Source organism: Euprymna scolopes, chromosome 14 (genome assembly GCF_053919585.1).
Source record: "Euprymna scolopes isolate OS-2025 chromosome 14, ASM5391958v1, whole genome shotgun sequence".
Lineage (NCBI taxonomy): Eukaryota > Metazoa > Mollusca > Cephalopoda > Sepiida > Sepiolidae > Euprymna > Euprymna scolopes.
In genome coordinates this window covers 66,462,295-66,489,535 of record NC_136495.1, presented here as the reverse complement: position 1 = coordinate 66,489,535, position 27,241 = coordinate 66,462,295, and the positions used below count along the sequence as shown (strand labels likewise).

The following is a 27,241-nucleotide window of genomic DNA, read 5'->3' as shown; positions in this document are numbered from 1 at the left end:
ATGTTTCATGGAAATGTTACACTTACTTTAAATATGAAAGGAAAATGTACAAAAATATGGATATTGCTGTATCATAGAAAACAATACACCGATTTAAAATATAAAATATTTTTTTTCCGTTTGGTACAATAATAGAAGTCCATGTAGGGTAATAACAACTGGTAAGTGTGTTGACATGTAAACCGCTAAGTTTTTGCAATCAAACTTTTAGCTTCAATTGAATTCAACCAGTTTTACTCGCCTTAAATATACATTAACAATAGCCATGTAAATACATAAATTTAATAAACACATGTAAAATGATATATTAATTTATTTCTGTTTTGACGAGTGAAACACAATAGAAAAAATTTGAAGCTATATAACACATTACCATTTGGTCACACTATACAGCATATTTGGCACCCTTAAACAAGTTAAGGGCTACTTTTAAATATGTTGTCCAGTTGAAGGCATATTATCTATACACAAAACGACAGCAGATTCTTATTTATTTCTGAGGAAGTTCTATTTTTTTTCTCTAGCAGATAATAAAATCAAAGAAAAACTGTCAAATCTCAATTAGTTTATATTCTCGGAAATAAGTCCTGTTACACATTGTAAACAGTGCATGTAATGTATAATGCAATGGCTTGATCATAGTAATGTAATTAAAGAAACAGATTTAATCAGTTAATTAGGGTGTATACTTTGATAGAAAATGAAAAATAGACTTTTAATGGATTACTTTTGAATCTTTGAAACTTTAAAACTCCTTCAATTATTTTCAGGTTACCTTGTGGAGAAGAAAGAAAGAAAGGATAAAGACTGGGTCAAAGCGAACATTTTCCCAGTTCCTGAGACTTCTTTCACTGTCATGAACTTGACAGAAGGTCAAGATGTTGAATTCCGTGTGTCAGCTATCAATGATGCTGGACCAGGCAAACCTAGCAAGACAACACCACCCCACCGTGTCCGTGATCCAGTCTGTAAGTATCAGAGTCATGAGTATATTATTAAACTACTGAATGTAAGCATTAAATTATATGGTTATTGGAATTTTAATGCATTGGCAAATTTTTATTTCCTATAATTTGATTGTATATTTGTATAATTTCATTTTCAATTATTTTAAGAAATATCGAATAGTCATGTGAGTGAAAATGGGTATTGCCATGCTTAGTACTGATAGTAAAACCTTGCTCTAATTTTTAAACAGGAATTAAAAACAATCAACATACCAATTTTGAGATCAGTGTGTTTGTATTTTCTAAGATATTTATATAAAATATGCAGATTTGAAACGAAATTTAAGCAGGACGATAAAGTGACAGAAAATTATAATCAGTTTTTAAAATAACTTTTGGTATTTGCAACCTAAAATATTTCCAAGACGAGATTATTTAGTGACGCACATACGTTCATAAACTCAGCTTATTTAGTTTTAAAGATATCTTTATTTCTACAAAGTATGTCAAATAAAACGAAAATTTATTGCAAAACAGAAAAATGATAATTGGTTTCTTGTTAATATCTAAATTGTGGGATATTTTGACGCAAATTTTATGCACATACCAGGCCTTGTCTCACAAATAGCACACTAACGTTAAGAAGCTCAATCTGTGTAGTTACAAATATATATATATATATATATATATATATATATATATATATATATATATATATTTATTAATATTTATTTTTAAAATGTTATCAATGTATGTATATATATATATATATATATATAATGATAATATTTTAAAATAAATATTAATAAATATTTTGAATTCTACAGGCACATGTGTTTCAAACTTATAGACTCATGCATTTAGGAAGCAATAATTGCTGGCAGTCGAGAAATTCGAGCTGAGTAACAAATTCTACCCAGGCTACCAGGAATTATAATGAGAAATATAAGAATTAAGTTCTATTAATATCGATTAGGTGAGCATGAATTATAGTCAAACTGCATTTGACAACAGACGTCGGAATTTTGCATTGTACTAAGATTAACTATTTATTCTTAATTCTCTAATGAGGACTCAGTTTTTAAGAGGCTTTATAAGGATAATATTTTACGTTTCTGAATTTTTTACATGAAAATTGATAAGATGAGAACAATAGTCTAAATTATACTAATTATAATTAGTATAATTTAGACTATTGTTCTCATCTTGAATGTTATTCTCGCAACGTTTCATCTGCAAGGACCATTGGCATAAGGAACAATGTATTAAGTAAAATTCAGTTCTAAATGACACTCTTCTGGAGGTTGGTTCAATATACGATGCAGATGATACTAAGAATATAACTGCGAATTGCTTAAGACTTCTATCGAGTCATGGTTGATAAAACAAGAATATGCTTTCTCCAAGGATTAAATAAAGAGTTCTGTTCAGAATTATGTGCAGATTTTTGAGTTCAAAAGAAGATTTCCGAATTTTATAAGATATACTTGAAAAAGGGTGGAGTTACGTCGGCCGGAACGTGATGAAAATAATACTCAAGATCAGAACAGTCGTCCGAAAAATTCAAATAATACAGTTTTCATTCTAACTTACTGTGGCAATTGTGTAATGAGAGAGGAAGAAATAGCTATAGTTAGGATGCGCCCACTGTAAGGAAACAGTGGCATGTATATTTAGTTGATTTGGAATAGTCCAATGTAAACAGTGGCATGTATATTTAGTTGATTTGGAATAGTCCAATGTAAACAGTGACATGTATATTTAGTTGATTTGGAATAGTCCAATGTAAACAGTGGCATGTATATTTAGTTGATTTGGAATAGTCCAATGTAAACAGTGGCATGTATATTTAGTTGATTTGGAATAGTCCAATGTAAACAGTGGCATGTATATTTAGTTGATTTGGAATAGTCCAATGTAAATAGGGACATGTATATTTAGTTGATTTGGAATAGTCCAATGTAAACAGTGGCATGTATATTTAGTTGATTTGGAATAGTCCAATGTAAATAGGGACATGTATATTTAGTTGATTTGGAATAGTCCAATGTAAACAGTTGCATGTATATTTAGTTGATTTGGAATAGTCCAATGTAAACAGTGACATGTATATTTAGTTGATTTGGAATAGTCCAATGCAAACAGTGACATGTATATTTAGTTGATTTGGAATAGTCCAATGTAAACAGTGACATGTATATTTAGTTGATTTGGAATAGTCCAATGTAAACAGTGACATGTATATTTAGTTGATTTGGAATAGTCCAATGTAAACAGTGGCATGTATATTTAGTTGATTTGGAATAGTCCAATGTAAATAGGAACATGTATATTTAGTTGATTTGGAATAGTCCAATGTAAACAGTTGCATGTATATTTAGTTGATTTGGAATAGTCCAATGTAAACAGTGACATGTATATTTAGTTGATTTGGAATAGTCCAATATAAACAGTGACATGTATATTTAGTTGATTAGGAATAGTCCAATGTATATTTAGGACAATTTAAGTACAAAGTGAACATGATTGTGCAAATTTGCTTCAAGTCCAATCGGCTGAACAAAAGGAGACAGATTTTTTGCTCAAGGGTCAGTTTTGTTTTAGATGCCATATTGTTCATGTGTGTTTTGAACTATTTTAGTTTTTATTTGTTGATGATGAAAAGAAAAATAAATATTGCTGCTGCTAAGAGTGAACGTTTTTGTTGTGAGTGAAGAGGCGAAAATAACTCGACATGAGTGTGTGTTCTGTCAACTAAATAATTTACATGACTGAAACGGGAATTAATTACCTAAATACAGACCAGTAATTGATTGCATTCAATGATAAAATTCTATTGTCTTTTCTTTCTTCAATAGTTCCTGCTGGATCTCCTGGTGGTGTCACTCTTGACAAAGTCACCAAAGATTCTGCTACATTGTCTTGGACACCACCAAAGAATGATGGCGGCGGCAAGATCGAGGGTTACATAGTACAGAAGAAAAAGAAAAATGGTGAATGGGAACCATGCAATTCCATCCCAATTGATGGTACTACATTCACGGTAACCAAACTTCCTGAAGGCGAGGAAATGCAGTTCAGAGTTATTGCTGAGAATTCTGCCGGTCCAGGAGAACCCAGCAAACCAACTCAACCTGTTATTATAGAAAATCAACCTGGTAAGATCAGCCAATTTGTTTGCATTAATTTCTTAACTCAGTCCGAAACTACTAACAATGGTTCAATATTTTATAATATCCATTTATTATATAAAATGCTATATTAAACTTCATAATTAATAACTATCAAAGATGCTTTTCTATGGTTACACATAAATTAAATATGGATTTCATAAAAATATAGCAAGAAACCTTTATGATGTATATATTTGTAAAGGAAAATAAACATCGTTCATCAAAAATTACAGAAATTTATCCAGTGTTTCAAAAATAAAGTCAACTGTTAGCCATAATTAGCAGAATATTGCCACCATTATCATGATATTAAGGGAGGGGAGATAATCCTTTATTTTCGTGTTGAAACAAAAATGGGCGATTTTTCTCGCCCAAGTTCCAGTAATCTTCCTTAACTTTCATAGTAGTGCCGATAATGGCGGCGAGATTCAGCATAAGGATAAAAGTTGAATCTACTTTGTAAAAAAAACTATTGGATGAATTTCCATAATTTTTGATAAACTGTATGTATTTTCCATTACAAGCAAGTACATCATAAAGAGTTATTTTTTTCTTTTACATTCAAATTCATCCAGGTGTAACCATGGAGATGCCTTCAATTAAATATCAGCATGGAGAAATATGTTTCTGAACAAATACCGTTATAAAAATGTCATCTATGATATTTATAAAATAGCAAACAGCCATAAATACAGACTGTGTAACTTTTTGAAAATCCTATAATTTTTATATATTATCTCTATATTATTTCTTTGCAGAAAAACCAACAATCGATCTTTCTGGCATCAAAGATATCACAGTTAAAGCTGGTCAGGACTTTGAAATCAAGATTCCCTTCACAGGTGTCCCAAAACCGACAGCTACTTGGGCTTGTGATAGTGAACCAGTCAAAGAAGATTCCCACGTCACAATGAAAGTAAGAAATGTGTTCCATTTTCATTTTAATCTTATACTTGCTGATGTTTACTTTTTTACTTTTATTTACCCCTAAACAAGGCACATTATCACGGGAACAAAGGGTTACTAATAGGGACAGAAAGAAACAAAGAAAGACTTTTCTTTTCATCACGAGCGATACAAAAATAAAATCAATCATGGCTCCAAACTAAAAATAACTTGCGAATTACTGACTTCCGGTACAAGTATACCGCTATCTTAGAAGACATTCCAAAGTTTTTTTGTTTTTTTTTACATAGGCGTCACCACTTATCAAGGCCGATAGGCCACTCAAGGATAAGGGTTAAAGATTGTACAGCAGTCAAAAGGACAATATAGTAATCGATAGTAATGGAAGTTCGGTAAATTTGTTAACTTAAGTGGAACGGCTCATAAGAAACTTGTTCACTTTGGACTTGAAGACAACCATATTATAGACAGTTGGAAAGCAGGAAAACGGAAGACAATTCCACAGGCCTGCAGTTCTAAGAAAGAAGCTTTGATCATGGAATCTATGTTTAGGTTTAGGCACAGATAAAAAGTGGGGGGAATAATTGATAGTGTTTTCAGCTAGATGAGTGTTTCTTGTGAAAGTTTGGCGAGGGGGGAACCATAGATTGAAGCTCACTCGAACACTTTCCATGAAAATAACTATAAAGCAGAGACAAACTCGCAACATCTCTTCTGTGAGATAGAGGTTGCATGGAAGAGAAAAGGACATCTCCCACCAGGCCACAAAGTCTATTTTGAACCCTATCAAGGCAGGACAAGTCTTTTCTAGCAGCTCCTGCCCATATGTGGCAACAGTATTCCATCCTTGGACGTATCTGGCTCTCATATAAAGATAGAGAATTGCATAGAGGCACAAGTGCTACGAGTTTGTCAGAACACATTCCATTAAAGTACTTGTAAAACATGCAAAGGAATGCAACATGAAATAGGAGGTGAATCTTGGTTGGTAGTGCAAGGTCTATTAGATTGTAGACTCTTTTTTGGATCCTGTCTAATAGGAAGGGACTAGTTGTAGATTTGGCAACAACGCTCCATGTATCAGCGAATGGTGGCTTTGTAGAGATAAAGGATACTAACCGGTGCGAGTAGTTTTTTAGCACAATCGAAGGATCCCACATTTTTTGCAGCAGCCTTGTTAATGTCTTCTATGTATTTGTTTCTAGTCATGTTTCCTATGGATGTTCGGCTGGGGATTTTGAATGATAAACTCTCAGGTAGTATATGATTAGACATAGCAACTGTTAGTTGTTAAAGGTTTTTTAATTGTCAAATGGAAAAATCTTTACTTTAATAGCATTAAATATTACCATCCACTCTATTCGACTACAGACTTTAATGAACTATTTTTGCGAAGAAGAAATCCATATAATAATCACCTTGTTACGACATAAGTACGATCATCATCATTAGAAATTCCTGTTGTGGAATTATAAACTTGCCTAGATACAAATAATTAGATTTAAGTAATCTATGTCTAATTTCACTAAATTTGAAAATGAATACCTAATAACGCTATGTTTTCTATTTTAACCCTATGTTTTAGATACATATTGTCACATTACAGCACAAAAGCTTTCTAATGTTTTGTAGAACATCCACGGTACATACAGATATTATTAAGTTGAAGATGGATATAAGACAACCAAGGCACAAATCACACGAGCGTAATTTGCATGGGTTCTTCTAATATTTCATATTCTATTATAGATAAACCATGAGATGCCCCTTTTAAACAGAATGAAATTAAACATTGTGTATAGGAATTTAAAAATGTTTTTACTTTTTTTTTCAAGTATACTTATAAAAATGTTATTATTTATGAATTTAATTCTCTTAATTATTATTAATTGAAAAAAATGGAGAAACATAGTTTAATTAAAATATTATTATAAAATAAATAATTATTATTAAAAAAATATTTCTTAATGATTCAAATGATTAAATATATTGCGTTAAAGAGTGTATTAAATAGTTTATTAGATATTGTTAAAACATTTTAATGTAATTAATATTTTAATTACAATAGAAAAATTCCAGCATGAAAAGTAATATGGTTAAGCTTAAACATGGAAAAGTAAAGGACTAGTTGTTAAAATATAATAAATTTATAACTTAAAATATTGCTACATTAAGAATTGATTATATAATCTTATAAATTGAATAAAAACAAAATTCTTATTGCTGCAATATTTTAAGTTATAAATTTATTATATATTTTCTAGAATATTTTGTCCTTTTCTTTCCCAGTTTTAACAACCAGTCCTTTACTTTTATATGTTTAAGCTTAACTATATTACTTTTCATGCTCGCATTTTTTCTATTGTAATGCATGATTTTTCCAGGCTTCCAATTAATTTACTTGTTCATTGTTTAATTTCAGTCTTATTTTTTGCCCACATAAACATATATGTAATAACAATATATGACACTTGTCTGCTTTCAATAAAATCCCCCAATTATCTCCCTTTCATTCTTTCCTTCTCTCTGTTTCACTTGTTACTTCTCTTTTTGAATTAGTAGCAGGAGTAGTTGGTGAAGTGATGTGGTTGCTATGGAAACCAGTCATAAAAAGCGTCGCTCACCTCCTTACATATTTTTAGGAGTCATCATAACTTTTGTTTTACTGAACGAAAATTGAAAAAAAATTTCCACAATATAGCTAAGAAGGTGATCTATAAACTGTAATAATTGTTTGAAATTTGGTCAAAAAATGAGTGAGCGGTGAAGCTTTAAAGCCGTTCTAAATGACTAAAACTACCACTTAACCATATATTCAAACACGGTAGTGTTTGAATGATATAAAATATATTTATTTTTACATTAAAAATAATTGGGTGACTATGTATCTGTGTGTGTTCTTTCTCATATTAATGAACATTAATGAGATAAGTTAGGCAGAAGAGGGAAAATAAGTTAGACAATAAAGGGCAAACAAGGCAGTATTGCATCATATGATCCTTCTGTCCATATTCGCACATAGTTTGATTAGTTTTGTAACCCCATCTGATCATATAAGCTTTTGATCGCCCCATTCCTGTTCTCAGACGGTTGAGTGTTTGTCACTGAAGCCAAGGTGTTTCTGAACCAGAAGGGAGGGCGTCAGAAGAGATGATTTACACGTTGAAGAAATGAATAATTGTGTCCCCATTAAATGGTACAAAAATATAAGTTATTATAAAATACTCTATGTGGATGACTATAATGCTCCTCATCTTGAGTTGAGCATACTGAGAAGTGATACACGAATTAACATTAGCATATAAAGCGATGCTCTTTGTGTAAACAAATCGAGCTTAGGTATTTCGGACGATGTCAAAACATCGTTAATTCACGACTCACACAGCAGCTGCCGATTAGCGTAATGGTTAGGAGCCTTGACTGTTGTACACGCGGTCAGGTTTTAATCCTGGCTTGAGGTAGTTGCCTGTCTAGTTGCACTGATAAACGGCGAAACAGTACTGTATGTAGATGACTATATATATATATATATATATATATATATATATATATATATATATATATATATATATATATATATATATATTAGTGTTGGGACAATTGTTCAGATTAAGAATTGGGGATCAGAAAAATTGGAATCGAAAAAGTTTGTGCCTATTCTTCGATGCCAAAAACGATTCTTTTAATTGTCTGTTTTATTTAATTTTGTTTAAAGCAAAATATTCCATTAGTAGTAGTAATGATAAATTAATAAATATTTATTGATCTTTCAACTACCAGTAAAAACTAATATCTATAGATCATTTTCCTGCAAGTGTATTTTTACGCTTGAGAAAATATCTGTACATTCAACATGTATTGTCCCGGTAATCAGGAATTAATAACAAATGTTTAGAGATTTATAAAGAACCAGAATCGAAATTGGTAATTGTATCGGAATTAGGAATTCAGTACAGAATCAGCAATTGTATCGGAATCGAGAAAAATATTGGAATCGTTCCATCACTCATATATATATTTGTAAAATACATTTAAAATTTGTGTCATGCTTATCTTTCAGGTGACTGATACACATGCCATTCTCTCTGTCACCAAATCTACACGCTTGGATGCTGGACGTTACACTCTGAATCTGAAAAATCCATCTGGATCAGATTCAGTGAGTGTGAAAGTCAATGTTCTTGGTAAGTAACCTACTAACTATATTTTAGTGATAGTAAATGCAAAAACATGTGATACTTATCCAATTTACGATACAATCTTCGGAACTTTACATGAGCATCTTCCGGCAGCTACAAAAGCAGCCGGATGATGCTGAAGCGAACACAGCCAGACTATTAATTCAACAGAAATTTAATTTAACAGCATCTTTGTTTAAATATTAAAAGTTCTCAATCAATTTTTTATTTTTATTTATCTTAGTAAAACAACTATTAACTATTCAATTTAATAGATAATTGTTAATGTTAAAATTAAAAATTAAAATGAATATGTTCTTATAAAATGTTTTTGTAGTCCAAAATTTGAGAAAGCAACAATGTTTCAGAATCTGAGATAGTTAATCTCAAATAAATAACACTTGAGGGTTAATAATGTGAATAAAATATATTTAATATTGTCTTAAAAGTAATAATCATATATGTATTTATATTAATAGTGTTAGACAATTTGGGTTGTTAACTTTCTATTAAAATGAATGCATTTAATCAGTGTGAAAAATGTCATAAAAATGAAATGGCTATTGCTTTAAAAAGTCACTGCTAAAATAAATGAACCGGTCAAATGTTTTAGCACAAAAACTTTAAATCCTGTAATGATACAACAGCTTAGATCTGCATAAGCTTCAAACATCTGCAAAGGCAGATATGCAGACATGATGATTGCAACGTCTTGTCAGACGAGTGCCACTCCCTCAGTCACTAAAAGTCCATGTGCCCAAAGATGACTTTTCAGCCCTACCAGCGACTTGCACACCCTCAAGCAGACATGACACTGAACATGTTCATTGGTTTGGATGAAACTAACAGCAGCAGAACCTGTATCAACGTGCAGTTTCATGCAATTAACAAAACCTGCCTTAGACAACAGAGCCCGATCACACATCTATCCAAAGATTTCCATGATTGGGCGGCAAGGTTTGGCATTTCCTACATGCTCTTTTGATCTTCGCTCGGTCTATTTTGGCTGCTTCAAAGTGTTCTGCGCCCCTGTATATTAGTGTCCTCCACTGCTTGCGATCATACACTGGGGACTCCCAACTGTTAGCAGGAATATGAAAGCTCACCAGACTCTCCTTGATGCTATCACGGAAACGTTTTTTGGGCTTGTGCTGGGGTCTTTTGCCAAGAAAGAACTCAACATAGAACAACTGTTTTGGGAGTCGATAGTCTTCAAGACAAGATGACCCGCCCAACCCATCTGGTTCTTAATAACATATAGCAATAGCAATACTGGTTGTTTTAGCTTTATTTAAGACATATGTATCAGGGACAAAGCTATCCTACTTTAAATCAAGAATGTATCTAAGGCAGTGCCGATGGAACCTCTCGAGCAATTCTATATGTGACCGGTACAAGGTCCATGTTTCAGAGGCATAGAGTAAGAATGGCACTACACAGGTTTGATAGACTGAAATTTTAGTCGTCAGAGTTAGATCACCGTCAGACCAGACTATCTTAAAATTATGCAGGCATACACACAGGTATACATGTAGGTATAATCAATTAAGTAGATGAAAATATTGACGTGTACTTTTTTTGTGTCGAGTGGGCTTTTATTCTGATGAGTTTCAAATGCAGAAGAAACAGGTAGACAGATATAAAAATATACATACAGACATAATCACTGTTATTGGATGCATTAAAATGATTGAATTGATGATCAACAATTTTCTTTGTTTTTATTCAGATCGTCCATCTGCTCCTAATGGTCCATTTATTGCCACTGACATTGATGGTGAGTCATTGATGCTGCAATGGCAGCCTCCGAAAGATTCTGGAGGTGCAGATATAAACAACTACATCTTGGAAAAGAAAAAGCACGGCACAAACAAATGGACAAAATGCAGCAGTTTCATCAACAGCCCGAAATTTACTGTCCGCAACTTGGAACCTGGCTCTGAATACGACTTCCGCGTGATGGCTGAAAATGATCAAGGTGTTAGCGATGCTCTTGAAACCAATGAGCCTGTATTGGCTAAACTTCCATATGGTACGTCTTATCTTAAAAGTATTTTTTTTTTCATATAATTAGAAAAAAGTAATATTACTAAGTTATGTTATTGCATAGTTAAGTTATTCTAAAACGAAAATCGTATATATAAGTTTTAAACGCTAATAATTAGTTAAAGCAAAATGAATTGTTATGAATTATTAAAAATATTTCCAACAATATTTTAACCATTCATTTATCAATCTTTTTGATCGCTTGTTTGAATTAATGTTTTGAAACATGATGGAAATCGTAAATCTATGATGTAACGTCAAAGCTATAATTATTTTAAGGTAATACTTTAAGATATATTTATTAGACAATCTCAATATTTCAGTTCATAGTACATTACACTGAAGATCTCAAGGTTTCGGTTTCGATTTCCGATCATGACATCCTCTTTACTTCCCTTGGTTGGGAAATTATTATTTAATATAAATGCAATATTTTCCATTTCTAAAAGAAAATCAGATATTTGTTAAAAAGAAGTGTGACTGACGGACGGACACACACACACACACACACACACACACACACACACACACACGCACACACACACACACACATAGTAAACGCCTCTTATATTATGAGTGGATGTCAAAAAATTACATAGTTTAGAGTTGCAAATTTTAGAGTTGACAAAAGGTCAATCAAAAAAGTTTTTATAATGATAATATTATGTAACCAGTATAAGATCATTAAAGAATTATATGCAGCCCATTTCTCGTGTATGTTAAGTGTTTAAGTTATAAATATTTTTGTACATGACAAGCAATAATTGTAGAAGTCTACCCCAATAGTTCTATGTTATTTTCATCTTGCTATAGGTAAAGTTAAGAGATTATATAAAAAAATATGTTTGTTTGTTTCAGATCCTCCGAGTGCACCAAGCACTCCCAAGGTCCAGGGTGTAACTGAAGATTCAGTCACACTTTCATGGAATCCTCCTAAGAAAGATGGAGGTAGTCCATTATACGGCTATGTTGTTGAGAAACGAGAAAAAGGAGACACAAAATGGACTAAGTAAGTAATAAGATACTTATTCGACATACATTAAAAGTGAATACTATTTTTGTTTAGTATATTATAGTTCTATGGAATACATTGTCACAATCCTATCTTTGTTTATGTTTCTACAAGAGCCTCTCTTTCGAGTTAGGATTAAAAAATTAATTTTCGATGAAAGAATCCCAGTTCCCCCAAAATAGAAATTTATTAAAACAAACCAAATGTGTTTTATTCAATTATATTTTCCATCAAAATTATTTGTTAGAATTAAGTCGTTTTTATTTATTAATTCTTATAATTTAAACTTTATCTGGCACCAAATTTCAACTTGTTCATTTAGTAATTTATATATGTACCAGAAGAATAACCATTCCAGGGCAGGTAAGATGAATTTTTCGAATAGTGTTTCAAACTTTTATGTCCCTTTATCAAGATATAATGATACTAAACTGTATGTCTAATCAGACATGTACTAATAACGTTTTGCTGCCTAAATATATCTCCCACCCATATATATATATATATATATATATATATATATATATATATATATGAATGAACAAATGATTAATAAAGCATGTTAAAAGACATCTTGAAAAAGAGTTAAAAACATATTTAATTTTAAAAAAGGAAGCACAAGATAAGTGGATAGTCCTTAATCCGCGGAGTTTCGAAGAAATACTCTCCTTCTCATCAGAGGGCAGGAATTAGCAAAATGCAGGATAAGATTTTGCATATAAAAGTATTTAATGAAACTACAAGTAAGTCACAGATCTTACTTGGTTACAGAAAAAAGGGTGAGGTAAGGGGAACAGGAAGCAAAATAAAAATGATAAAAAGATTTCACATGAATGGACAGTCGGGTGAAGGGTAAAAATCCAAAAATGGTAAAATCCAAAACGGTCGAATTTAAAATTTCAATCCAATGGGTAAATTCCAAATGGTCAAAATAATCCAAAAGGCAGAGTTCCTTGGAAAAAAGCGCAAATGGAATGAATTCCAAATCATTAAAAGAAAAGCACTGGAGAGAATATTTAAAAACACGTTTGTCAAGGCTGGATGAATTATATATATATATATATATATATATATATATATATATATATATATATATATATATATATATAGGAAAGTAGAAAGTAGAGCCTGAGTTTACTTTCGGCAGCATCATAATTCTCCCTTCCCATATTTTGTCCTCTAGTTTTCACATCCCATGAGCGCTATTTTTGACAAAATCGCTATTTTCCATGTTGGAATCTATCCACCTAACACTTATTGACTCATTTTTTAAACTTGATGTAGCGTTTTTAGCTACTTACATAATGCGATCTCATGTCTTGTCTTGAACGATTTCTATCCTTTGAATCACTCATTGAAATCTGCTTACATATATGGCTTGTTTTGAGCCAATAATAATAATAATAATAATAATAATAATAATAGTAATAATAATAATAATAATGTGGATATTGACACCTAAATCAAAGTGAAGACCAATGGTTGTTGCTAGAAAAGAAATCAATGGTAAACTCAGCAAGCATCCTACGTCAGGTTCTTACATGTAATTGACTTTTTGACTATCTTCCCTAGCTTTTATGTAAGAGCCCGTTCATGAAGAAAAAAAACGGTGTAAAACGTCACAACACTGTGAAGTTCATGGTATAATAATAATAATAATAATAATAATAATAATAATAATAATAATAATAATAATGTTTGATTCAAGTATCTTACACTCTGTTGGAACAATAGACAACTTACTCAGTTTTAATCACTCATTTCCAGTTGAGAAACTATATGTCAAATGTTATTCATGCAAAGGATCATTCAAATAGTGATAGGAACATTTCTGTTATTATTTTCCCTTTCATTAGTAAACCATTCTATTCACAGATGTATTGGTCGTGTGAAAAGCAGGGAGTAAGTCACATTTCAGCAAACGCATTATTATTATTCGTTGCATGTGTGCATACAGGCTGTGCTCGGCTAATATTCATTGATGTTCATTCATTTCAAAAGCTGATGTAATTTTATTCATTCTAAACATGTTTCAACGTATCTTATTTTGTCTGCCTTGTGAATGTACATCTATACATACACACACTCACACACACACATATATGCCTGCATATATGTACATGCATGCATATATGCATTTATATATATATATATATATGTATACATATGTATTTTTTACGTGTATGCATACAAAATATCTTTTTTTAAATCTTTCTTCTAAAAGAACAACATTTTCAACAGTTTTTTTCAGTTTTCCTCAGTGTGTTGAAGAGTATGTGTATGTATAGTGGATGGTGGTAGCAGGAGAACATAGATATAGCCAATGAAATGAAATATAATGATTTCCACAATCAAACAACGTCACAGCTGACATAAGGCATGAAAGCCGCAAATTGGAAATCCAATACTCAAGTTTCGCCTCATTTGGGCTTATTAGTTGAACATATATGGACTCGGGATTCAAAACTCTGAGTCACTTGCATGCAATCTGTGGCTTTCATTCGTGACTTGTGTCAGCTTCAACGCCATTGATTGTAGAAATAATATATATATATATATATATATATATATGTATATATATGTACATATGTATGTATATATATGCATATATATGTATATATATATGTATATATATGTATATATATATGTATATGTATGTTTATATATATGTATGTATATGTTTATGGGGTAGAGAGGGCTTCCGTAAGCCGTGGCGAAGGCAACCTTTCTAGGAGAAGCAAATCTCTGATTAAAAAAAAAACATAAAGCGGAAGACCAGTACCCGCATTAAGCTGGTCTGCAGTTTAATTTGTTGCTGGCTATCTTGCTCTTGCTTGTTGCTGGATCTAAACATTTTGAACCGAGAGAGAGAGACATAGCTGTCGTACAAAGCTAAGTACTCTGTAACATCATCTTTGTATAGATACTCCCTCAGATATTTAGGCTCATCGATTTTAAATCTCTGAGGGAGTGGCACCCGTCTGACAAGACGTTGCAATCATCATGTATATGTTTATATATATATATATGTATGTATATGTATAGATATATTCATGTATATGTATATATATGTGTGTGTATATATATATGTCTATCTATCTGTATATCTATCTATATATATATATATATATATATGTCTATATCTATCTATATATTTATATCTATATATCTATCTATATCTATATGTGTTATATGTATGTATATATATATGTTTATATATATGTATATATGTTTATATATATGTATGTGTATGTATATATATGTCTATCTACATGTATCTATATATCTATCTATATATATATCTATATATTTATCTATCTATCTATATATATCTATATCCACATATATCTATATATCTACACAGAAACACACACACACACACACATATATATATATATATATATATATATATATATATATATATATATATATATATATCGATCTTTTGAATATATGTTTTCAACAAAATTATTAAGAATAAACATATGAAATAGGCAAGGTTTCACGAGGAAAAAGCTATATTTCACTAATGGCAATCATATCATTAAAATAATAAAAATGTAACTTTGTTTCTTCTTTGTGAATTTAAAATTGGTAAAACATTTTAAAACTCTTGGTTTATGAGTGGCAACCATCCAATTGCTACTTTTTACGTCATTAAAAGCATGCATATTGCCAGTAACATTGATCAATTAACTTGTTAATTACAATTCTATAGATCATTCAATTTTATCACTCTAATAATCTCATTTCCATTTTCATGAATTAAGCAGGTTAAATTATAACAAACCATTTTAATTTTGTCATTTTTTGCTAAAAAAATGTTAATATCGATAACCTTATACTCAGATTATATCCATCTGACATTTTTTTTAAACTGTGAATGGCATTTTTTAGATTTTAGATACACATAAAGTATTATACGAATCTATTAAATTATAGTTTCGTTTGTTTAACAGCAAATAACATTACTGCATTTATTTAGTGCCAAAGCGCAATACTCACTATTGTCAACAATTGTATAGAATTTGCTATTTTCCCTAATGCTGCAGAATTAGAGGCTTAATATTTTCCCAATAGTATTAGTGCCTAAATAACCAAATTAAACAATATTGAATTTGAGCTTAACATATGCTAAATTATAAAGTTGTTTGCTTTTTTGTTATTTGTTCCTTGTTATGCTGTTATAAAAATCGATCCTAAAGAGTACGAAATTTCAAATTCATTTGAATAAGTTGACATTTTTCAAAGTTTTTATTTACATTTTCATCAGATGTCATATAGTGCACTAAGATCAAATTATTGATCCTAGTACACCAAATCCAACCGTTCTTTGAGTACAATCTTACGAGAAATCCAATAGTGATATTCATCTTGTATTAGTTTTTTTTATATATAATAATATTGGGGGTTTTGTGCTTGCACGGTACGTCCATAAACAGTAAATGGTATCTACTTTATTTAAAAACTTTGATTTATGGTTGACTACGTGAGTAAATCAGGTTCGTATTATGGTGGGGGTGCCAAGAAGATCAGAACGACGTCAGTAATATCGGTTTTAAATCTAAACAAAGAGGATCAATATTTGGTTACCTTTTTCACAATCTCTTCAGCCTCTGTTTATATCTGTCTCCCCAGAAATGGCATCTGCAATATTTTAATCCCCGATCTTATTTTAATTTTTGCAATCTTTTTATTTTTAATTTCAACCAGCAATTTTACCAATATATACGTCATCAAATGAGAAATGAAGAAATAGCAATTTGGAGCTGTTTAACCCAGGAATTTCTTCATACTTGTTAAGAATTTATTTTATTTTCTATCTTCTATGGAGCACACACACACACACACACACACACACACACACACACACACACACATATAGTTTATATTCGTTGTATTACTTTTGTAAATAGTAGTATTTTTCAATTTCGTGAACAGTTTGTGTTTTGTACATAGCTTGGTTACATTTGACAGAAGATAGAAAGTTATGTTAAAGCATGTGAATTATGTATTTTCAAGAACCTCCATGCATGTACATGATGTTGTCATTTATTAGTACCTGTGCATACACACACACACACGCACACACACACACACACGCACACACACACACACACATATATATATATATATATATATATATATATATATATATATATCAGGAAATTTAGCTTCAGAATAAGGTGGGATTATTTATTCATTAGATGTAAACAACAAAAACTCAGGTCAGAAATGTTATCTTATTTCATCCTTGATCTTTATATAGTCTCTTAGTGAAAGCATGATCTGCATGTTAAAATATGTACTCGTAAATTAGTATGCTTTTTGTCTTTAAGGAAAAATAGGTTCTATTTGTAAACCTGTTTCATAGACCTCCACAAACCTTGATTATTAATGCATAAAGTAAAGGTCTGTTGTCAATTTTACTAGAGAACGTGAGATGAAGTTATGCCATATTTTGAATTGATATATATATATAAAATGATATATATAGTTTTGTTTAATGTGCTTTGAAAATGATATAAGACAAATACCGGTCAGTGTTGGTAATATATTGATCGAGTCATTCCTAGTTCTCCATGACTTCTGTGCCATTTCAAATCAAATCAAATATATATATATATATATATATATATATATATATATATATATATATATAAGTAGTGAATTAAAAATGGAATAGGAAAAAAAACGTTGAGTAATTACACACACGTATAAGTATAGTCCTAAATAAATTATAAATTTGTGTCGCAACAGTAGATTCATGCGCAAAAGAATAATTATCATGTATTGCTTGACTCATGTTGCAATGGCTTTATAATGTAAAAGAAGTTATTTGTTTGTATGAATGTATTGACATTTGTTTTTAGAAAGATCACAGATTTATCTATGTTCAATTCTGTATATAAATGTATGCATAAAAGGTAAGAAGCTACGTATATAATTTTGAAAATCCATTGCTTTACAAGCGTTCTACAATGCGTATTGATTTTAATAATGAAACTTAATGATGTTTCATCTGAATTCTCGGAAGATTAATAACTGTGTAAATACTGCATGTTTTTATGAACATTATATATAAATTTTATTTTTCATCTGGCATAAATGTCAATTTAAATTTGTTTATTATTCTAATGAGTAACATTTACTCTTTGACATGAAGAATTGGACGCTTTGTAAATATTATTCTATCAGATTTTGATATTTGTCGAGAATCAAATTGTATTTTTCCATCAAAAAGAAAAACTAAACCTTTATGGCTTGGAATTCATACCATCATCAGAACGACAGTGTCGTCCTAGTCGCCCATACTGGGAAATGCTGCCCAGGCAGATTTTGTTCGACCAGAATGCTCTTCTGCTGGAGCGCTGATTTCAAAGTTTCACATCTTCCCATCGGGGATGGGAAGCTAAAGAAAATTCTGCCATTTTGTTCTTGGAGTATAATTAGTTGTTTACTGACTCTCGGGGAGTAACTGTTGTATGTACAGTTTTCCACTCAGGGAGTGATTATTATTTCAATATCAAGAAATCAAGTACACAAAGCCTTTGATTTATTTGCACAATTGTATAATGTTAAAGATAAGTGCACTTTATTCAGAATTTCTAGTTGGACAATTTAAACGATAAGATATTAGACTTTGTTAAATATTGTATTTATTTTCTTTGTGTTGTATGTGGTAGCACAATAAAGTGTGCATCTGTCAAATTGCATTTAGATTTATGAATGTGCGTATGTGTATTGATCATTAAGTATTTGATTTTTTGTTTAGTTTTATGTATAAGCTTACAATCTAAAACATTGTGATGCATGCTTGTCAACTTACTGGTGAGAGAGATATTTTCATTTCTTTAAATTGATATACAGAACATTTTTCAGTCCTTCATTTATTGGAATAAAAGTATGATTAGAAGAAATATTATAGAAGTGGTTCAATTACATAAGTATATACACAGACGTATATATTTAAAAAACAAAGTTTTTCTACACAACTAAAACGAATGCACACTTACAAGGAAGACCAGCAGAGTTATTTTCCTAGTGAAATCTACTAAATATTTCACTAACACGAGATCCCATGTACATGATTAAAAATGCTATCAGGCTCGAAGAAAGTGTCAAGGTATCAAATCCTGTTAAAATGTGTGTATGGGTCCCGGACGCACCTGAAGTGGACTAAATGCTACCAAATTGCAACAATCTTATACACATAAGTTAAAAAGATTCAAACACACACACAGATATATATACATATATATATATATATATATATATATATATATATATGTATGTATGTGTGTGTGTGTGTTTTGTCCCATGAAGAGATATACTTAAATATTTGATAAACTTTTGTGATACACTGAGATATATATATATATATATATATATATATATATATATATATATATATATATATATATATATATATAGAGAGAGAGAGAGAGAGAGAGAGAGAGAGAGAGAGAGAGAGAGCACATCTTATAAGAACTACTATGTAGCTATTTCCAATAATTCTGTTGAGTTTTTCTTGTACAGTATTCAAATTATTCCATTATCTGACAACGATATATAGGAAGCAATAAACATAAACTCAAACAGAAAAATTTATTCATTGCATTTTTTTCTGGATCTTTCAAAAAATTATGTTGAAAACTGAATTACATAAAACATTTTTTTTGTTGTCTTGTACATTATCAAATGAATCTCTTGCCTAATAATGTGAAAATTTCTTGTTACTAGGGCTAACCATAATGAAATTCCTGAAGAGGAATTTACTGTTCGAGGTTTGACCGAGGGTAAAGAGTATGAATTCCGTGTTTGCGCTGTCAATGCAGCTGGTCCAGGAGCATACAGTGAAACCTCCGAGACAGTGAAAGCCCGTTCACCTCCAGGTATGAATTTCATTCACTTATGCATTTGGGATCTCATGATCATTTTGAAAATTCTAGCTTTTTATTTTACAATTATCATCCTCTTAAACATTATATAATTTCTCAGAGAATATCATGTTCAATACATATGAAAGACGATCATTGTTCTTCTTTTACATACACAGGGTACAAAACTGATTTTGTAATCTAGTGGGTGATATCCTCTGCTTATCCCTACTATCTATTTCTTAGAGAAGAGACGTTGCTAGTGTTCTTCTAGTTAATCCTTATTTTCATGGCCGGTACTCGGCTCAGCTTCAGTCTGTTGTTCCTCTCCATAAAGCATTTGCCACAAAAACTCATCTAGCTACTACCACTATCAATAATTTTCCTTTCTCGCTCTGTGCCTAAAACTAATCTAAACGTCCATGAACAAAGTTTCTTTCACTAAAACTACTAATTTGTGGAGCCAAATACTGAAGACCAAAAGTTACATCAGCCAAAATGTTGTGAGAATAATACTCAAGATAAGAACAGTAATCAGAATAATTCAAATAATACAATTTCTTTTATGCGTCACAGTGTATGAACGCATTTCAAGGTGTGATCTCTTGCAATTTTTATAGGGATCAGTGTATTGAATTGATATATTTTATGTTAGATGCACTCAAACAGACCTTTAAGAAGCTCTCTTTTCTTGTTCTGTCACGCTTAATTTTCAGAGATTTTTCTTTCGGCTATTGCGTTTATATTTGAAAGAGTATGTTTAGATATTCTATACAATTTCTAGACGAGGCTTCGTCTTTAGTTTAAGCATGAATATTGAATGGTCTTATCTGTTGGATAATCATTCCAATTTCTCTATAATTTGATTCTCTTTTCTGAAATATAAAGATGATGTATTTTCAGTTTTTAACTAGCAGGCTGCCTGGCGGTGTCCGATCGTTAAATACACTTAAATATGATATTTTCATTCATGCAGATTTCTGTATGGATTATTATATTGGACCCAATAATTAATAGTGGATTCCAACTTGGTCTGGTCGTAAAATACACTTGAATATATTTTAATTCATACAGATTTCATATTTATTGTAAAGCCAATTTTTGTTGATTATTATATCATAGCCAATATATAGTAATAATTTAAAAGTTTTTTAAAAAATGACTTGGGTGCCATTAGCTAGTATCTAAACCAAAACATTTAGCGCTCCAGCTGTGGTTGCTATCATTTGTGTTATTGACAGATAGATAATAATGGTTAAAAATTAAGCGACTTCAAGCTATGTATGTATATTTGCACATGCACAGAAGTAATAGGTTTTATCGACTTACTTCTGCCAAGATAACTGATTTTTTTTTCTCCAATTTTGACCCCATAGCAACTATTTTTACTATCTACAAACCAAATCAAAATTGTTCCACAGATTCACGTCCTCTATATATCAAATTTCAATTCTGTAGACCAAAAGTTCAGAGATGAGATTGGTAGAGACCTTTACACACGCACACAGACAAGGTTACTTTTATGCATATATATATATATATATATATATATATATATATATATATATATATATATATGTATATATATGTATATATATATATATATGTATATATATGTATATATATATGTATATATATATGTATATATATATGTATATACATATATATATGTATATATATATGTACATATATATATATGTATATATATATATGTATATATATATATATGTATATATACATATATATATATACTCTGATGTAAAACTTATGATCTACTGTATACTCTGTCCTGTGGCAGTCATTTGCATTGACAAAGGTTAGCAGTAATGTCAATAAATGTGGGTGGTTCTCCACTAATCCTTCGCCACTATAAACAAATCATCTGTGTGGATTTCTGAGCAACTTAATTGTTGTGGCGGAACTCGTACGTCAAAATCGACGGGAGAGTCTATCATATATATATATATATATATATATATATATACATATGCTAGAACTGTTTTATCTTAAATGCTACACAATTATGCAGCACATAGAAAATATGTGTAATAGTTATATATATATATATATATATATATATATACATATGCTAGAACTGTTTTATCTTAAATGCTACACAATTATGCAGCACATAGAAAATATGTGTAATAGTTATATATATATATATATATATATATATATACATATGCTAGAACTGTTGTATCTTAAATGCTACACAATTATGCACCACATAGAAAATATGTGTAATAGTTATATATATATATATATATATATATATATATATATATATATATATATATATATATACATATGCTAGAACTGTTGTATCTTAAATGCTACACAATTATGCACCACATAGAAAATATGTGTAATAGTTATATATATATATATATATATATATATATATATATATATATATATATATATATATATACATATGCTAGAACTGTTGTATCTTAAATGCTACACAATTATGCAGCACATAGAAAATATGTGTAATAGTTAAATACAATCATCTAATAAGAAACTATTAAAAATGAATAATTAATTAATAAACATTCGTTTTTCAAACGAATATGCAAATTAGTTAACCTTCATGAAATCGCTCGCATATGCATGAATGAAGTTCATTTTAATAATTTTTAAATAGAATAAGCAGGCTTTTAATATCAATGTCAGTGCAGCAAAAAAGCTCAACTTTACAGGTATATACATTAATTGGTTATTATTTCGTCTTGATTAATGTTTTATGAAATGTACATATTTTTTCGTCATATTTTCAGTGGCTCCTAAAATCAACATGGAATACTTGGTCCGTGATGTGACAGCAATCACTGGAGAGGAATTCAAGATTGTCGTACCATTTAGCGGAAATCCCATTCCAGAATATACTTTCAAACTGGTAAGTTTCTTTGTTTTCGCTTTTGAGTTACTCGTTCAAATTTATTTAGATTAGTTGGAAATAAAAATATGAAATTGCTGCAAATATATTCCCATCTATATAAATAAAAGCAAATATGTGTCGGTGTTTTAAAGAATTTGGACCAAAAAAATTTGGACCAAAAAATCATGAATAGTTATAAATATGACATTGGTTGATACTGATATGATGATGGCAATATCCGTGCCAATAGTGAGTACCATATTGCAAGGACCCATGGTGTAATGGATAACGTACAATGTAAAATTCAGTTCAAAGTGATACTCTTCCTGATACTGAAGGTTCAATCATCAATGCGGATGATACTAAGAATACAATTGCAAATTACTTAAGAATTCCATCTGGTCAGGGATGATGGAACAAGAGTATGCCATCATTGTGGATTAAATAAAAGATTCCAGTTAAAATTCTCATGCAGATTCCAGAGTACAACAGAAAGATTCCATTACATCAGCTGAAACGTTGTGAGAATAACATTTGAGACGAGAACAGTACTCTGAATAATCTAGATAATACAAAATGATGGCTCGTTTTTGAATGTTGGAGGTAAACTCAATTCAGTATATTGTATTCTAATCCTTACAGTTATCCTTTAAGTGTTCCAGTTGTGATTAGATACACCTATTCGAATTTTCTGGTCACCATTGGTTACCATCTATTTCTGTTGTTAAACATGATTGTGTATTTAGCAGGGCGGATAACTTTCTGATTGATTGCCTTAAAGAGTATACCACCAAGGATATCCAAATATAAATCTTACATTGCCTTAAGATTTGTTATATGTAAATGTTAAAGAAGTTTCAGTCATAATTTCTGAGGCTGCTAGTTCATCAGTCTTAAACGTAATTTGAATAGATAATAGAATCCAACACATGCGTAAATTAGTTCTTAGCGGTACAATATGGTAACTTCAAATCAAGTAAGCGAAAATGTTTTTTTTTTAGTTAATCAATGCTTATGATTGTGTGATGTACTACAAGAATCCCCCCCCCTTTTTGTTTTTAACAATCTATTTATTTTACTCCCTACACCCGATATGAATTCTTCCCAATCCCATTAGGGATCTCCCCGCTTGTTTTCGGTGCCCCGGAAAACAGTAGGTGATCTAACTTTCTAGTTTAGCTCAGGGAGGGACCTTACTAACAATGCACTAGGAATTTTTATTTTGTTTAGTACATTTCTTCCAGATTTTCCACTTCCCAACACGAACTGTTTTTTCTTCCAAATTTAAGAACTTTTTATTTTCCAATGAATTAAACTTTTTTCACACACACACACACACACACACACACACACACACACACACACACACACATTTATTTAAAAAAAAAAAATGCACACACACACACACACATTTATTTAAAAAAAAAAAAAATGCACACACACACACACATACAGAATTTGTATATATATATCCTTTTTTGCAAAAACGCTGGGGTTTTCATTAGTTAGTTTAGAGTCCACAGAGTGAATGAGGTATTGTAGTAAATGTTGCCAGTCAAGAGTAAAGTCGCCAAAGACTCCAATTTTTACTTTAGTTACAAAGACCCTGCAACACTCCCCTCCCCAGATCTTATAGGGCCTTGTGCCTAAATTTGTTTTGTCTTTTGGAGATTTTACTTTTTTAAATGTTTTAATTTTATATTGGAATTTTTTTTAATTGTAATGTTTTCTTTAAACGAAATAAATTAAATATAAAGAAGACATAACAAATAAACTGTAATAACATTTGGCCTTCGGGTCAAGATCAAAGTGTAGTATCTGTTCCGGCAGATACTACACTTAAGATAATTTGTACCAGTCAATGGAGGGGAAACCCTCTATACTGGGACAATTATTATTTTTGGTAACCAGAGTGACCCCTTTTAGGGGAGCTGGTTTTTACCTCACATTAAAAACGGCCTTGTGCCTAATTTGCTCAGTGGGGGAGCAAATAAATACCATCTGTTCTTCAGATGCTACACTTTAATTTTTTGAGAAATCCTGCACGACTGAAACAATTTTTATTTTTTTTCCTTTTCTTCATATTAAAAATCGACCCTGGTGTCTAACTCTGTCCTGTGGGGAGGCACTATAAATAGGAACAACATAAGTAAAGACAAACATATATGTTGAAAAGAAAGTAACATCATATTACAGTAATATAACGTCACTAGTGTAACCCCTACTACACGACTCACTGAGTGAATTACAATCAGAGTATTATATGCTCATCAGAAGAGTTCATTGTGTATATAAATAGGGATGATACCACGACGGATTGATAAGCTGAATAATAAACTGACATAAAGAGTGGATTATTTATCTCCTTCCTCTGGCAGGATTGGTTGGTTGTTTTTGTTTTACGGCATATCAACCCTTTTTGGGTTATTTAATGCCGAATCCAAAGATTTTGAAGAAAAATTTTTTTAATAGAATATATTTGTTGTTTTCAAGTCCGTTTCTATTCAACCCATAGTTGGGACCCTAACAGGTACTACCACTCCGGGTCAGAGTAGACCTGAGAGAAATGGCAATTAAAGGGTGGCTCCACACTCCCCAAAGCCCGCAAGCTGGGGCTTCACCACTGGATATAGTTTAAGGTCATATCCAGGACCTCCTCTGGCAGGAAGGTGTGGCACTAGAGTCGGGAAGTAGGATTGAAGGACCAACACCCTAAAGGAAGTGCACTCTAGTCTGCAAAAAATGTGGGGGCATGTCACGTGATCAGCAATAAATAAACCTCTTCTCAAAGGGAAAAGATAAAGCCTGGGAGTAGACTTCCTAGAACTGCATAGGATTAACAATATGCAGCAGTCAACAGAAAAAAAACAAAAAACATTTCAATAATGGTCTAGACTGTTGGTTCTGGTGCCCCAACTGATTTAGCATCATTTTTAGCTTTTGTTTATCATCTTCTTCCTCTTATCAGCTTGATACACATTGTAGAAGACTAACTGTCTGTGCTTGATTAAAAGGCTCACCTGAACTCATTAGTAAGAATATAAACTGATATATATTTTATTGTTTTCAAGTTTGCCTTCCTTAATTTGAGCTTCAGCTAAGCTGAAAGCAATGAACGAATGTTTTTAATGTTATATCAGTCTGTTACTGAGAAAAAGAATGGCTTTATTAGTCTTCACTTCATTTCACTTACACAAATCTTTATTTTTTTTAAGCTGATTTTTACTTACTTACAATTGGTTAGTCTTTAAAAGTGATTTCACTACTTGCTCATGTACTATGTAACTTTTATATCTGTTATGAGGTAAGCTGATATACCTATGTTTGAATAATGGACTCAGCTAGAGACTATAAATATTATTACTGAAGTGTTCCTGGTTTAGGACAACAAAATTAAAGAAATTAAAAAAAAAAAAGAATTTGTCTTTGCAAGCCAACAACCGCCGGGTTTGAGATCACCAGTGTCACCAACCTTCCTCTGACTGTCTTGCCTCGACCTAACCTGTCAACTCCTTTTATACATGTCTCCCACGTGATTTATGTGTGACTTCCACCAGAGCACACCTTTTAAAACTATGGGCGCCATCTTGATTCCTCTCTCTCTCTCTCTCTCTTTCGCCCAACCTCGCCCAACACACCGAGTAAGACTTCTATTTGTTTGATCTGTTTTTCCCTTCCTTTTTCTCCTTTCCTTCTGCTAACTTTAAACAACAGTTACATTTAACATGTTATTGGGCAGTGATTCGTGTCATTCATTTGGTATTGGTTGCACTTGCAGTCACTTGCTAGTCAAGCTTCTGACCTCAACACTCAATCTGTTATAAATTAGGCTATTTCAGTGGCCTTTTATTTTGCAAGCATTCATTTTCGGTAGTCCTAAGAGGTCCATCCTCCTAGGCTTTGCCTCCCATCTTTCGGATGGAGTAATTTTATTGCTTACTGCCTGAGACGCTCCTACTGAGGAATGCCGATGAGATGTCCAGGCAGGTTTTAATAAGCTAGAATGTTCCTCCTTTAAGAGCGCTGACTTTACTTTTCATCACCTTCTGACCTTGAGTCACATAGACCTGCAGAGAGAAATGAATTCTGGTAATGATTCATGGCAGTTATGGCCCTAGAATCATGATGTGTATTTCTATAACATACTCTCGCTAGTACACTTTTTCATTATACCACTATGTTTGTATTCATTATTACTGATCTGCATCATTGGTG

General features: G+C 31.2%; 1 protein-coding gene across 9 annotated transcripts in view; it reads left to right on the top strand.

Annotated features, from left to right (window-relative positions):
- Positions 1-27,241, top strand: part of LOC145293050 (twitchin-like) — a 359,249-nt gene that overhangs the window by 122,507 nt on the left and 209,501 nt on the right. For 7 of the 9 annotated variants that reach the window (XM_080139370.1, XM_080139366.1, XM_080139369.1 and 4 more), the window contains 9 exons: positions 771-968; positions 3,806-4,105; positions 4,879-5,036; positions 9,087-9,210; positions 10,934-11,236; positions 12,109-12,259; positions 14,138-14,164; positions 20,006-20,157; positions 22,926-23,044. In XM_080139370.1, coding sequence (XP_079995496.1) covers positions 771-968; positions 3,806-4,105; positions 4,879-5,036; positions 9,087-9,210; positions 10,934-11,236; positions 12,109-12,259; positions 14,138-14,164; positions 20,006-20,157; positions 22,926-23,044 — 1,532 coding nt within the window. The remainder of the gene's footprint in view (positions 1-770; positions 969-3,805; positions 4,106-4,878; positions 5,037-9,086; positions 9,211-10,933; positions 11,237-12,108; positions 12,260-14,137; positions 14,165-20,005; positions 20,158-22,925; positions 23,045-27,241) is intronic. The other 2 variants (XM_080139365.1, XM_080139363.1) reach the window with 1 other exon arrangement.